Source organism: Haemaphysalis longicornis, unplaced genomic scaffold, assembly GCF_048455015.1.
Source record: "Haemaphysalis longicornis isolate Haplotype H1 unplaced genomic scaffold, Haemaphysalis longicornis Haplotype H1 scaffold_2, whole genome shotgun sequence".
Classification (NCBI taxonomy): domain Eukaryota; kingdom Metazoa; phylum Arthropoda; class Arachnida; order Ixodida; family Ixodidae; genus Haemaphysalis; species Haemaphysalis longicornis.
The window spans coordinates 229424361-229439040 of NW_027526295.1; the positions used below are offsets into that span (position 1 = coordinate 229424361).

The following is a 14680-nucleotide window of genomic DNA, read 5'->3' on the forward strand; positions in this document are numbered from 1 at the left end:
CCACTTCTGCAGTTTCTAACAGATATATCTCGTTGCAGAGCTTCTGCCAAAGAAAAAACTAACTACTCATGCCAAGGATACTTCTGGAAAACTTCGCACAGTCTTTTTTTTTTGTTGTTGTTGCTATTGTGGGACTTTTTTAACTGGGACCCTCCACATTACTATGCAGACAACAGCAGTGCCACATTCATGCGCGCATAAATAAAAGTTTGGCGGATTTCAACATTCGTTCCATAATCAATGAATTTTTTTCAGTCTTCGACTACGTAATATCAGAGGTCGGCTGTATGGCCAACCGATGCCCACTAAGATTGTGGATAGCGTGGTTTCAGTCACATGCTCCTTAAACAAGATTTTAATGCAAATGGGCGAAACCACAACTAAAACATTTTATTAACCTGTCGTTTAAGTTTAGACGTATTTTTGCATCGATTTCGTAAAGTTGCTTCTAAACAAATGCAGACTCCCTCTGTACTACGTAGCCAAGCCTGGACAAGGCTCATCAATTATCAAAATGGCGGTCCGCGCATAATGCCCTGGCGAGTTTGGAGTGTCAAATTGCGACGAATGATCCCGGAACGTGGACGTAAGAGTGAGGATTTTAGTGCAAGGGACTCTATACTCACGAAGTCTCAGTCAAAGTGTACTTTTCCGAATTTCCCGTACGAGTATTCAGTGACTTGCGAATGGGCTAATTTTTTAGCCCTTGTATCTTTTCACACCCTTATTACGCAGTAAATTCATTCAATAACTTTGGTGCCTACAAGATAGTGCCCTAAAAGCCATCTGGGCCATACAAACGTATTATCACTCGTCTTTAAACTAAACGACTGGTTGGCGGGAAGTTCTTACCATCTGGAACTGAAGAATCTATGAGGATTGGATTGCCAGACCAGGACGAGACCTTCCCACTGTTGTCAAAGGTAATCCTAAGGAAACCAAGGAACTTGCCGAACCAGAAGGCTTGAACAACGAGCCCAGTACTGCCGTCACCCCTGAGCACTGTAGTCGGATAGGGACCGGCCGGCTCGTTCTCGGGTGGATGATCCGTTCCTGGGAAACATGATTATCCGTGTGTTCCTTCAATTTGACAGTACTCAACGTGATTATTCATCGTTAACCATATCGCCCGCTTTCTGACTCCAGGTCCCGTATCATTTTGGCAGGTGTTCCCTGATCGACTGAACGCGGCTATATTGTCCGTAAACGTGAAGTGGCTCAAGAATTCGCAGTTTATATGTACCCGGCCGCCTCCCTGTCAAGCTTCCGGAATACCCCTTCCCGACACGCTGTGCACCATTTTGGCGGAATGGTATCCCCCGTTTTACTCCCAATCTGATCGGGAACTTTTAGATGCGACTGCATCTCATTCACTCGCCGCCGCTCACCCCCTCTCCTCTCTGATAGCGAAAACTCTCTCGCCAGGGGCATTGGATTGGATTGGATTGGATTGGATTGGCTTGGGTTGGCTTGGCTTGCATTGGATTGGATTGGATTGGATTTGGATTGGATTGGATTAAAGTGGATTGTGTTGGATTGTGTTGCGTCATAGCCGCGCCACGTTGCGTCATAGCCGCGGCAGGGGGTTCACGGCACGTTTCACGCGATGGGAGAATCAACCTAACGGAAACAACAACGGAACCCCCTGTGCGTCGCATCTACACAGGGGTTCCCGCGAGGTGAGGTGGGAGTAATTTTTTTGTGAAGGACCGACAAACGCTGGTTCATTATCACTACAGGCACGCACGAAAGTGGGATATTATAAGATTAAGCGAAGTTAGAAGGACAGAAGGGTTCATGGAGCTCACTAGCGGGCATATTCTATGCTACAGTGGACTCCAAGAGATGGAAGAACACGGGATGAAATTTTTAATATATGGAGAAACAGCAGGAAATGTGGAGTTTTTCAGCATTAGCGAAAGCTTCGCGGCTGTCGTGCTCAAGCAATAGAAGCGATACAAGTTAAAGATAGTACAGGCCCATGCACCAAAAACCAGCTGTAACGATGAATGCGTAGATAGCTTCTACGAGGACGTCGAATCGGCAATGAAGAGAGCAACAACGCAGTTCCCAATTGTGGCGGAAGACTTGAACACAAAGGTTGGTAAGAAGCAAATTGGAGAAAGGTCAGTGGGGAACTTCGGAATAGATAATCGCAACAGTCGAGGAGATACACTGCTGGTATTTGAAGAGAAAAATAACCTCAGGTTAATGAACACCGTCTTCTACAAACGAACGAATTGGAAATGAACATGGAAACGTCCGTATGGTACAACCAAAAACAAAATTGTCTTTATTATAGTGACAACCCGGGTACCATGCGAGGCGTAGAGGTGCTACATAAGATTCGCGATCACAGGATGTTTAGGATGGTTAGATGCAAGCTAAGGCTGGATCTCAGAATAGAAAGAACGAAACTCGTGAAAACCGAGAAACTCTGCATGGAACCAGTCAGAGCCAGATGGCCGGAGTTTAAAATAACTCTTCAAAGCAAATTCTCGCTTTTGAACGAGCAGAACGGTAGTCATTGTAGACAGGTTAAAAGACAACCTAACATCGGCACTCAGTGAATCAGCAGCAGCTGTGGGAGAAGCAGCTTGTAGGGAACAAACTGGAAAACTAAGAAAAAGAAGGAGTTAGTTGCCAAACGTAAGAACATGAAAGTGTCAATTACAGTGGATTGGATTGAATTGCCCGAGCTGTCAAAACTGATTAACAGAAATAAAACAAAAATCATTCGTGCATATAACATGTCAGTGATCGAGGAAACGCTGCAAGTAGGGAAAAGCTTGAAAACAAATAAGAGAAAGCTAGCCATCAGAAAAGACAGGATGTATGCACTCATAGATGAGCAGGGAAACATTTCGCACAACTTCGACGAGATAATTACATAGCAGAATGATTCTACACCAGGCTGTATGCCAGCCACGTTGGAACAAGAGAAACTACTGAGAAGCTCAACTAGCGATGCCCCACTAATGACTAAAGATGAAGTTGGAAAGGCTCTCAAAGGCGTGAAAGTAGCAAATGCTGTAGGCGACGACGTCATAACCGTAAATCTTTTGAAGGAGGGAGGAGATATTGTACTGGAAAAGCTTGCAGTGCTATTTTCGGAATGCTTGAAGACTCAAAAAGTGCCCATAGCCTGGACAAATGCCAACATTATTCGGATTTATAAGAATGGATATCCCAAAAACCTCAAGAAATACAGACCACTAAGCCTACTCTCAGTTGTTTACAAGCTGCTTACCAAAGTTATAGTCAGACGCAAAGGTGATAGCCTAGGTTCCCTCAAGCAAGAGATTAGGCTGGGTTTAGGAACGGGTACCCAACCATGGATCAAATCTGCTTCATCAACCAAGTGATAGAAAAATCGGCAGAGTACACTAAACCCTCTTACATGACATTTAGAGATGAAGACAAAGAGTTTGATTGCGTACTTACCGCAGCCGTTTTAGAAGCACTAAAAGACCAGGACATAGAGGAAACCTACATAAGACTTCCAGACGACATATACTATAAGGGATGCACAGGCAGGATAACCCTCCACAAACAGCGATAAATTTCCCATCCGAACGGGAGTGAGACGTGAAGATACTTACTTTCCAAAACTATTCACAGCATGTCTGGAGGGGGTATTTAAAAAGCTTGACTGGGAAAATATAAAATTATGGATAAACAGGGAATACTTGAGCCATTTGAGGTTTGCGGACGACATAGTCTTGCTGAGTGAGACTGCAAAACCCAGATAAACGATGTAGAAAGCACAGCCGTGGGACTTAAAAAAATATGAATAAATCTAAAGTAAGGAGGAATAAGCACGTCAAGAACGTCTCCTTCAGCTTAGGAAACGAAACGCTAGAGTAAGTAACGAAATATAACTACCTCGGACTGATGGTTAGTGCTGGCCCCAACCAGGAGACAGAAATTCGGCACAGAAGAGGTATGGGTTGGGGAGCACTCGGCACGCCCTCCCAAATAATGAAAAGTAAGCTACTACTTGTGTCACTCAAAAGAAAAATACACAGCCAGTGCATACTGCCGGTGATGACATACCGAGCTGATACGTGGCGCCTTACTAAACAAGCAGAAAGCAAACTGAGGTCGGCTCAACGTGCCATGGAACGAATAATGATAGGTATAACACTCAGGGATAAGAAACGTGCTACCCAGATCAGAGAACAAACTAGAGTAGAAGATATCATAGTTCAAATAATAAAAAAAAGAAATGGACTTGGGCTGACCATTTAGTGAGACGAACAGACAACAGGTGAAAAATTAGGGTAACAGTGTGGATATCAAAATATGAGTCTAGAATAACACGATGGAGGGATGAAATGCGGAACTTCGGGGGTAAACTGTGATCTCGAGTAGCGCAGGACAGAGGTGGTTGGAGGTCAATGGGAGGGGCCATCGTCCTGCAGTGGACCTGAACAGGCTGATGATGATAATGACGACGATCCGGCCTGCACAGCCCTTCTATATATTTCGACCAAGAGTCATATGTAAGTTCCCTCTATTCTCTTACCTTTCCGTACTTCCAGCACTGCTGCGGTGTCTAGTGAACCAAGTGTGATTCCACGTGACTAATGTTCGTCCTGTTCTTCCAATCCTTCAGCTTTAACGAGTATGTTTTTAAGTTAAATGTTTCGGCGAATAGGCAAAACATTAAAGTTACTGCCGGAAGGCAGGAATCTTGCACAGGAGAGAAAAGCTGAATATTCTGTTATAGGAAGGACATTCACAGCTTTTAGTTTTCGTTAAATTACAGTGTCTCACACCCTTGCTCATTATCTCCCCCCCCCCCCAGCTAACTTCGTGAAGAAGCACAATCCAAAGGAATTTTATAGCTAAACATTTTATTGCATTTCTGTGCGTCGATTCAAAACAGCTACATGAGCTTATAATGGTGGTAACATTTACCGTTTCAAAACTACTATTTATGTGGCGTTATTATAATTGAATGAACGGCTTTCACAAAACCAGGGATAACTGACAGGCAGTACGCACCAGAGTAAAGGAAGGTGTTCGAATGGCCACCGACGACGAGGCTCAGGTCGGTGATGTTCCGGATTAATTCGACGTCTCTCGAATAGCCCAAGTGCGTGATTGCAATGATGATCTTCACGCCCTTCCTTTTTAGCCACGCAGCTTCTCGTCGTATTGACTTCATGTCATCCATGAACCTAACGGACCCTGGAAGATGAGTTGCATACAGAGTCGGGCGGGCGCAATGCTTTGCCCTGCTTCGCCCGCTCACATGACTGCTACGGCGAAGCTTTCAAACAAAATAAAAGTCTGTCTCTATCGATGCTACCGCTCAGGTGTTATTGCTAATTTCACAGCTCACCGGAACATCAGTTTGTGTACAATTAATTGTTTAATTATTTTACAACGGGTTCTTCGTAAAATTAAAGGAGGTGAGGTCTTCCTAACCCTCCTCATAACAAGAGTATGGACCATTTTAGCGATACCAATCGAATAAAGACCGCACGCTGGCAAGCGTTTACAACGTGCGAGACTGAAGTCACAAGGGTGAGTAAGTCTTATTTGCTGTAATTCTTCCGCCATCATTTTTCTTAATGTTACGGAAGCGGCTTGCAAGGCTTGTAAGTTCGGCCCAGCCGGATCCCAGCGCCGTGCAAGACGAACGGACTCATTACGCGAGCTACTGGCGATGAAAATAAATGGAAATAAAAGTGATAGTCGCGGCGGGCCTCGACAGACTGTCCAATTTTGACGCAGTGTCCTCACTGCGTGCAGTAAAATAACACCCATTAACAATATTTTCATGCGTATCAGCTCACCACAATTTTTATATTCGCTCTATGTCGAGGCGGCAGAAAGACGAGCGCCTTTCGGCCTCTCAAGGGAAAACAGTTTTTTTAGGACGTAGGGGAAAGATACGTTTTTCTTAGAAAATGAAAAAACAGGGAAAACTTTTCGGTGGTAGTTATCAATCTCAAATTTAATTCCTGCAGCTGCCGCGACAATTTGTTACTGTTGCGGGGGTGCACATCGTATCAGTCACATATCTGTAATATCATGTGAGTAGTTGGACGCAAGCGACGGGAAGTATTTCTGTGCAGTCTCTGTTATTGCCTCGATCTTTTTAAAAAAATCGGACCCGTTCCCACTTTAACTGGGGATGCACGGAGAAAGGTCAGCCAGTGCCTCTACCCGCTTTGCTACATTGGAAAATTGCCGCCTCAGTGGATCCTTTCGTACTTCTCGTGCCATCTTTACGCGGCTTTCAAAACAATCTTCGTCTTGTGTCAAACAAGCTGCCAGATGGCGACACCATGCCAGCTTGAATGCAGTCGTCGCATCCTCTCCGCAAAATCGCGCTCTTTACGAAAGAAAAGCTGGAGTTCCAATGGGAAAAAAGTGAGTACTGGCAAAGTATTTATTGACGCCGTACTCTTTCCTTGCACCTTCTATTCCAGCAATCCGAATGCATTGTAGTACTAAGTCCTGACAAGGAGTACAACCCACGCCTCGAAGAAACTACTCGAAAGGTAACTGATCAGAAGAGGGCCTATGACTTAAGACTATACACCGCTTCCTCTACGAAAAATAATAATTTCAGCAGAAATACACTCATTACATACTGGCACGACTGGACAACTTTTTGAGTTTTTAATGGGCAAGCTTGCTAACAACACGCAGACGAATACGAGGAGCATTTAGGCACTTAGCTTCGAAGAAATTGTTTTCCGTGATTTCACGTTTTTCTTTTCGATATAATATTCTCAAACGTAGAGAGCCAACTTTACAAATGCGGGCACTAGCTGCCGACATTTTCTTAACCTTATCACACACTGAGAAGACCCCCCCCCCTTTTTTTTCCATAATAGGATCACGACTTTTCCATCTGCCGGTCATCTTGTAATCAAACATTTCTTTCTTCCATTTGCTCGTCTCTCATTTAATTTTATGCACTGTTCACTTGAGCACGTTCAGTGTGTTGACCTAGCGGCGAGATGTGTGAAGTAGTTGCCTTTCTTGTTTCTTCTTTACGTCAATAAAGAGACTTGACACCTGCTAAACTTACATGGACTGCTTCATTGATGATAGATGTACCACATCATAAAAAAAATTACATAGAGTTTTCTCACGATACTCAAGATTTTGAGCATCCATGTATGGCTAACAAAAATATATTTGCAAATTTTAAAACCGGGACATGTCCGTGATATATGAAGCACACAAAGAACGGGCCAATATCACGCTCAATCGTGAAAAGCTAGCCGTTAACTCTACCGTTTTGCGAAACAGTTTATCAGGTACAGCGATCAACATTTAGTCATCTGAAATCGATCTCTACGATTGTATATATTACCTCTGTACTGGCCAACAAATTCTAAAATTACGTTAGGACCGTCTCTGAGTCAATTTCATCAGTGCACGCGCGTTTGACACCGCCAAAGCGTCATCCATTTTACCTAGCCTTCCTTTAAATTTCATGAAGCAAAGTTTCATTACGACTGGATCGTCCTGCGGAAATTTTGCGTGTGCTGCCCCTAAAAAATTATGCACAACCTCATTTACGATGGAATAACAATACTGAAAATTTAATTTACTTCTCGACTGCTCTCAGTAACAGTATACCAAGGCTAATTCAGGAAGCCAGAGCACAAGAACTCAAAACAAATCTGAATTTTTAACAACTTTACAGTTACGTAGGATGAAACTGCAGATCCGTTTTGAAAGAAAACGTCATTCACAAGAGCCAAAATTAAAGGAGCAGATAGAAAACACACTCTAGAAGGCTAATGTAGGCCCTAAACGTTGCTCGTAAAAAGGAGCCACATTATAGACCAAACAATCGCCTCTAGTAAGACATGTACCGCATCACGCTGATCTCATTTTTTTTTTCATGCTCCGAGGGTGTTACTGCGGACGAGGGCCAACAGTATTACTACGTCTCGCTCTGTACTACGGTGCACTTCACGGTACATCGTTAGTTCTGGCGCTCTGAACCTCAAATTAGAACTAAACTTCAAGCAGTCTTGCATCGTTTAACCGTCAAGAGACGGGAGTTTGCGCCACTCACCTGGATTCGAGAGGAACTTTGTGTCTTCGAGCACGGCCCCAATGATTCCAACCTTTGTCCCATGCATGTTCGCAACGACAGATTTGGGCAGCTTGATGTGGCGCAGCTTGCTGGAGCGCGAGAAGTCGGTGTTGCAGCTGACGATCTTGAGGCGCGAGCGAGCGACTTTTTCGAGAAACAGCGCCAGACTGGCGGGCCCATTGTCGAACTCGTGGTTCCCGAGACACTGCATACGCGTGCCGGAGTGCTAATTCAGCTTCTTGCGCTGTCGCTAATGTGGTTTACCGTTTGTGGAGGCAGTTCACAGTACAACTCGCACAAAAATTAAACCACAATTGCAAACATATATGTGGAGCTCTTTTTTGAGAAATGAGTCAAATCCAGCTGAACAGAATTGCTAAAACAAGCGAAAATTTGACCGGGCCTAGATGAAGCGCTCTCAAAGCTATTACATGATATTTTCTACATGTCAGCTAGGGGAAGTTAACTTTGAGAGCGTTGCATTTAGGCCCACTGACAAAATTTTCGATTGATTCTGGAATCGAAAAAAAAAGCTCCTCATATGGATCTGAACATGCCAACACAACAAGGATAGCACAGCAGCTGCAATCGACCAAGGATGGCAACTCCAGCTGCCGGCTTGGCAGGATCCTCTGAGAAGTTACGCGCCTCTTTATGCTATAGACCCTAAGTGCGACTTCCGGCATCCGCGGGGTCTACAAAGCACACTGAAGGCGTGCTACACCGGCTGCGACTTGACGTTGCATGCACCCGAAGCTTCTTGTATACGCTGGGCTCGGTAGAGTCACCATTGTGTACAGCATACACCCGACAACATCAGGTACATTTTCAGCCACTGCCCGCGATATTCTAGTCAGCGGGCAACAGCACCTAAGGCACTTGTGCGACTCCGACGTGGAGGTCCTCTAGAACTCTCACACTTCCTTGGACTCTGGCGAAATCGTTATGAGTCAGTGCTGGGAACAAAAACTTTGCTTACTTTTCTTGCGGAAGCAGGGCTAGAAGTGGTTCTGTGAACCCTCTGGACATATACAATTTATTTTGTGTGCACCTGTCCTCCCCCTCCACTTTTTTTTCTTCCTTTTCTTTTTCTCTCTCTATTTTCCTTGTCATCTCACTGTATACTCACCCCATCTGGAGTAGCAAGTTGTACCGTTAGTGAGGCTGACCTCGTCAGCTTTCATTAAATTTTCTCTCTCTCTCTCCAGCTTCGACAGGGGCTAACAAAGTTCGATTTATTGGGGCAGTATTTATGTCTTCAGTCGGTTAACCTTATTTTCGCATAGTGACATCCGTAAGATAGTTATGGGTACCCGCCGCGGTGGCTCAGTGGCTAAGGCGTTGCGCTGCTGAGCACGAGGTCGCGGGTTGGAGTACCGGCTGCGGCGGCCGCTTTTCTGATGGAGGCGAAAAGCAAAAACGCCCATGTGTACGAGATTTCGGCGCACGTTAAAGATCCCCAGGTGGTCGAAATTAATCCGGAGTCCTCTACTACGGCGCGCCTCATCGCCTGCGTTGCGCCGGCGCGTTTAATCCCTTCAATCAATCAAGATATTTGTGTGCAATATTGGCTTGCTTTTATTGAAGCCAAAGCTTCAAGTAAGCCATTCCCGCGCTCGTGCGTCGATAGCGTTGCCTATTTACATAATTCGCTGTGACAAATCTTTCTGTAAAACTTCTCTTCTACGTTGCAATAGGGCTAAAAAGCGGTCTTATGACCACGTTCTTCACGTAAAGGGATCAGCAGCCTTGGTGTCGGAGAGAAGCCCTTACAAGTCCAAGGGGACGAAATACAAGCTTAGTTCGTTTTAAAGACTGCCCCCTTCTGAATCGCAACCATGACAATTTTTACACAAACGTCAATAAATGACGCTAAAACGGCAACAAAGAAAAAAAACGGATGCAAGTGTGGAGGCTGACCAGTCCTTTTCTCGTACTTCTACAAGGCCCCACGGTATCTAGTTGGTGCTATTTTCGCCACCCAGAAAGGCGGTCGAAAATGGGCAATGCTGCACGAAAATGGTGCTTCTGGTTGATCCGTTTCATTGCAGCGCTTGAATGCCAGCAAGGTGGTGAGACATTGAGTGTTGCAGGAAAGCTTGGTGTTGTACTAGTTGGTAACGGTACATGTTTAAACAGAAAACGCTGATGTTGTTATCAAGGGAGACGGAGTTTCTGCGAGACCACAATTATGCGAAGAATGGTGTGGAAAGTGGTGGAATATATATATATATATATACACTTTAGCTCGTATGATTCAAATTCGGGTGCTAGTCCTCACCTTAACCCTTCCGTTCGTTTCTTGTATTGCGTGTTTGGGTAATAAATTGCGACCCTAGGTTTAGCATGTATTGATACGATTTTGGTACCTTACCGATGATGCCACGCCTGACACTTGGAGCAGAAAGTTTGTAACCTTGTCAATATTTGTGATCACATTCATATTTGTGCTGGTGAGAAGAACGACCTTCGGCGCTGGAAGGGAGTTGAGCGAATTATATATGTTCTATCAAATTAAAGCGGGATATGTCTTGTTTCACGGTCCCTTTAAAACGATCGTAGTGTTTGCCTGGGAGCACTGCCACGGAGTTAAAACAAAAGCCGGCTTCATAACATCAGCGTTTAGACTTTAGAAATATATTTTATCTGCCCAGAGTGGCCGGTAAATCAAACATGGATGGCATAGGGATGTGCGCAATGACGGAGGGACTTACCGCATAGTCGTAGCCCATTTTGACCATAACCTCCGAAATCAGCGCTTCTTTCAGCACAGTATACCACGCTGTGCCCTGAAAGAAGTCACCAGCGTTCACGAATATGGTGTCTGGGTACATCTTCTTGATCTCGTTAACCTGCGAAGAAAAAAAATATTTTATGCGTATACATTCAGGCATGATAACGCTCATCACAGTCCTTTGAAGTACAGTAATTCGATTACTTTTTTACAGTAATAGGTACAAAAAAAAAAGTGGTGGCCCAAGTTAGTCGTGGCTTTGCTATGACGAAAAAAGCTCACATAAAAGGTGCTCACTCGAAATGAAATAGAAACAACTTGGGAAACAATGCTCCTATATGACAATAAAGATACCCTTGAGTTAACAAAATTACGTAGGACGACTTTTTGCATGCATACTGCCGGCTTATTTACTAAATATCCGTGGTAGGGTACTTCTATTCGGAAATGAAATATGTTCACCAAACTCACTACTCCACAGCAAAGCTTCGAAAGAGCATAACTTCTTAGAGGGACCCTTATGGGTCAAAGAGTGTTACGCAAAAATTATTGCTCTTCCACTTCCACTTCATAATGACCGCCATCTGCAAACACGAAAAAAGCATTGTCATACACGTGAAGAATACTCTTGTAATGACATATTTCTTCGCAATTTTTTCCAAAAGCTATGCGTGACTGAAATGCGATCAAGCCGACAGCTGAAAAATTTTGTACTCCTTGCTAGTGAATCCGGGATGACATTTATGAGGCCATGATGATTGCTTCGTCGTTTACTGCGTCGCACGTTGTAACTATTTGTCCATGCTTGAAATCTGTGCACCAGAAAGTGACCTCTGTTATCATCTGTGCAGCCACAACAATGTGTTTGCCCTCGACTGCGTCGAATTTCGCAACATCGTGCAGACACAACAATGTTTTTGCCCTCGACTGCGTCGAATGTTGCAACACCGTGTCTATGCTTTTATGCTTTTAACCGAGGAGTTGTTTCAGCTCGAGTTCCATCCGAGCATGGCGTCGCTCAAAACCCAGTGTAGCAAAGTGGAAAGGAGAAAAATGATTGGCCAAAAAGTGCCAGGGAGAGTGGCGAGGAGGAAAGGAACCGACGGGAAGGTGTGGGGAGTGCGCGACTCAAGAAGAAAACGCTTCCTGTGGTCGGAATCAAATCTTTGTCCTTCGCGTTATAAAACCGGCGTCTATTCGGTTGAGCTATCATCGCATTCGTGGCACTCAGCATTTCCTTTGGGTTGGTAGCGCGGGCGTTGGCTTTCGACTTCGGCTGAACTAGTTGAAGCGGACAGATGTTCGGGTGGGGAAGCGCGCGTGAGGGATTGGCTGCGCCTAGTGATGACCTAAGCTCTGACGTGCAGGTGGTGTTGTTCTAGTTGATAGAGATGGTGTGCGCTCGGCGGGTTTAAGTGTCCGTTTTATTGATAAGATGGGTAGACCAATGAAAAGCCAATGCTATAGGGAAGACCGCCAGCTCTGCTGTTTCACAAGTCCTCGCGTCTCAGTTGCGGAAGTGGCCCAATATTGTATTTTCAATAGCTTAGAATTTGTTTTACAGAGTCTGTATATTGTTTGTTTTGAGGTAGTGTCTATTATCCCGGCCACCGTGAAAATTACCGTCAGGAATTTCTCACGGCAGTCGCCTCTGATTGGCTAAGCAGGCCCCTCAGGAGATTTTATGGGACTATTAGTTCCTAAAAACTCGTTCCTACGGATGCTCCCGTGGTGCTATGTTATAGCACTTGCTTTTGAACGTGAAGGCTCAGATTCAAGTCCAGCATAGGCGAAGTTTTTTTTTAGGTTTCAAAATTTTTGATGTTCTCGCTCATGGTGATTTTGTTAACGCTTTTTTATCCTGGTAAATAATATATCAGAAGATCGGACGCACAGGACTTCTGAAATAGGTTGGATTCAGTTAAAGATAGTTTGTATTCTATGTCTTTGGGCTGGGTTATGTTAGGATTGTACAGTTGGAGTGGATTTGGGTACGTTATGATACGTTAGGTTGGGTTATGTTAGGTTGGGTTTTGTTAGGTTACGTTGAGAGGCAATATTATTCAGCGTATTTTAGTCCAGCCAGCTTTTATGGAAACTGCCGTGAGAATTTCCCGGAGGTAATTCTCACGCTTGCCGTGAGATTAGACGCAGCCTTGTTTTTAATATGTCACTCCCCTCCTGTAATAATCCCTCAACTAGATCTACAGTTTCCTGAAATCAATAAATAATAATAATAGCTATTGAGGGCGGCCGTCTGCACGCTCCACGTTTGATAGATAAGCCATAATGCCAGCGGCGACTCACTTTGGTCACAATCCTGGCAACACCACCGACGCACTCCTCGCGGTCCCCGCTGCATAGTCCACCATGCTTGCTGCTTTCTTCAATGTGCGAGTGCACGTCATTCGTGTGCAAAACGGTGAGTGTAAACTCGCCAAAGACGGGGCAACTGGCCGTACTCCATAGCAGGAGAATGCCGAAAACGACCTCGGCACCCCACATCCTCGATTTTGGTGTGACTTCAATGCAGACGACATCAATCCGTGGTGAAGAGATGTCCTCACTCGGAGCAAGACAGATGAGGGAAACTCTCGCTGAGGTAGCTTATATCACGGGCCTTCGGTGCAATGCTCGATGAAGTCGCGGGGGCTCAGTTGTTCGACTCATCCTTCAAGTGGCAATCCCTGGACTGACCCCAATCATTCGCCTAGTCCCAGGACAACTGCGTGGGTCCTCCAGAATTTGCCATTCATTCTTGGCGTCCCCGCCGAAGGCTTACGAAGGAAGGGCTTGAAAATTTTGTTCCATCATCGCGGCGTTTGATGATGGTGGCGATGCTTCTGTTCGAATGACACATACCCAATCAGTGGATAGTCCAAAGGGGTAGCTTATGAAATTATAAATGTTGAGTGCTGTGTGCAGCCACATGACACAGGACACGTAGGTGAGGAGTTACATTCGCACCGAAGGGCGTGGTTTAACTCCCTTATTCCATTTATTTTTTCAGTTCTTTCCCAGACCCCTTAGCAATGTAATCCTAACTGATCACCTCGCGTCAAGAAGTGCAAGGACATTTGATCGGGCGGGCCCTAGAAGCGGCGACAGCTCGCGGCTTTCTGAACTGAGAAAAGATCGCCCACCTTTCTGTTTTTCTTTCTTATTTTACGCGGCCCCAGTAAGCGTTTTACTGACAATAATCTACGTGTTCAACGGGGGCGCCATGATACTCTCGAGTTGGGGGATATGTGGCGTTTTTTACACTTACAAGGCCTCAAAATTACGCAATGTATAGGTTAAATTGTCAAAGCAAAAAATCGAAAAAACGCAACACAGAAACACAAGGGAGGCACTAGAAGCAACATTTGGGGGATTCTAATTAGGAGAATGAATAGGCAGACGTAAACAATACCGCTGAAATAGTATTTAATGAGGCGTCCAGTTCAGTGGTGCAGAGGAGGCATTCCTGCGACAGAAACCCGCCCTAGAAGCCTCGAGCGGCACTGTTAGAGCGATCCCCATTTTGGAAATGAAAATCTCGACATGCTATTTCAGGTGGCAAGAAATCTGACGACGGAACCACCGAAAGTGTGCTACAGATTTCTTCGTATCGTAGTAGCGGCACAGGACATTTGGAGAAAGGAGAGGCCTACAAAGATGTGTTTAATAATTGGAGGACACGACGACGGAGGATGGTACTGATGACCTTCAGAAGATGTAAATGGCGCCGTCTACAGGTGAGCAAAAGAATCGGAAGGTCTAGTAATTTTTCAAGGATAACAAATGAGATTACTCTCCTTGCAGCGTCTTGTAAAACCTAACAGCGGTGTATAGTGCTCTTGTCTGTACGGTACGCACAAAGCTTCTGC

The 14680-nt window shown here is 44.9% G+C and overlaps 1 protein-coding gene across 9 annotated transcripts in view; it reads right to left on the reverse strand.

Annotated features, from left to right (window-relative positions):
* LOC144170057 (protein 5NUC-like) overlaps positions 1-13707 on the reverse strand; it is a 41493-nt gene extending 27786 nt beyond the window's left edge. Inside the window, exons 1-6 of one of the 9 annotated variants that reach the window (XM_077699584.1) lie at positions 11526-11704; positions 11283-11395; positions 10792-10929; positions 8057-8282; positions 5011-5196; positions 853-1053 (exon numbers count right to left, since the gene is read on the reverse strand). In XM_077699584.1, coding sequence (XP_077555710.1) covers positions 853-1053; positions 5011-5196; positions 8057-8282; positions 10792-10911 — 733 coding nt within the window. In that variant the 5' untranslated portion in view covers positions 10912-10929; positions 11283-11395; positions 11526-11704. Of the gene's footprint in view, positions 1-852; positions 1054-5010; positions 5197-8056; positions 8283-10791; positions 10930-11282; positions 11396-11424; positions 11707-13118 lie in introns of those variants that run through there. The other 8 variants (XM_077699586.1, XM_077699578.1, XM_077699579.1 and 5 more) reach the window with 8 other exon arrangements.
* Between the last annotated feature and the right edge of the window lie 973 nt (positions 13708-14680).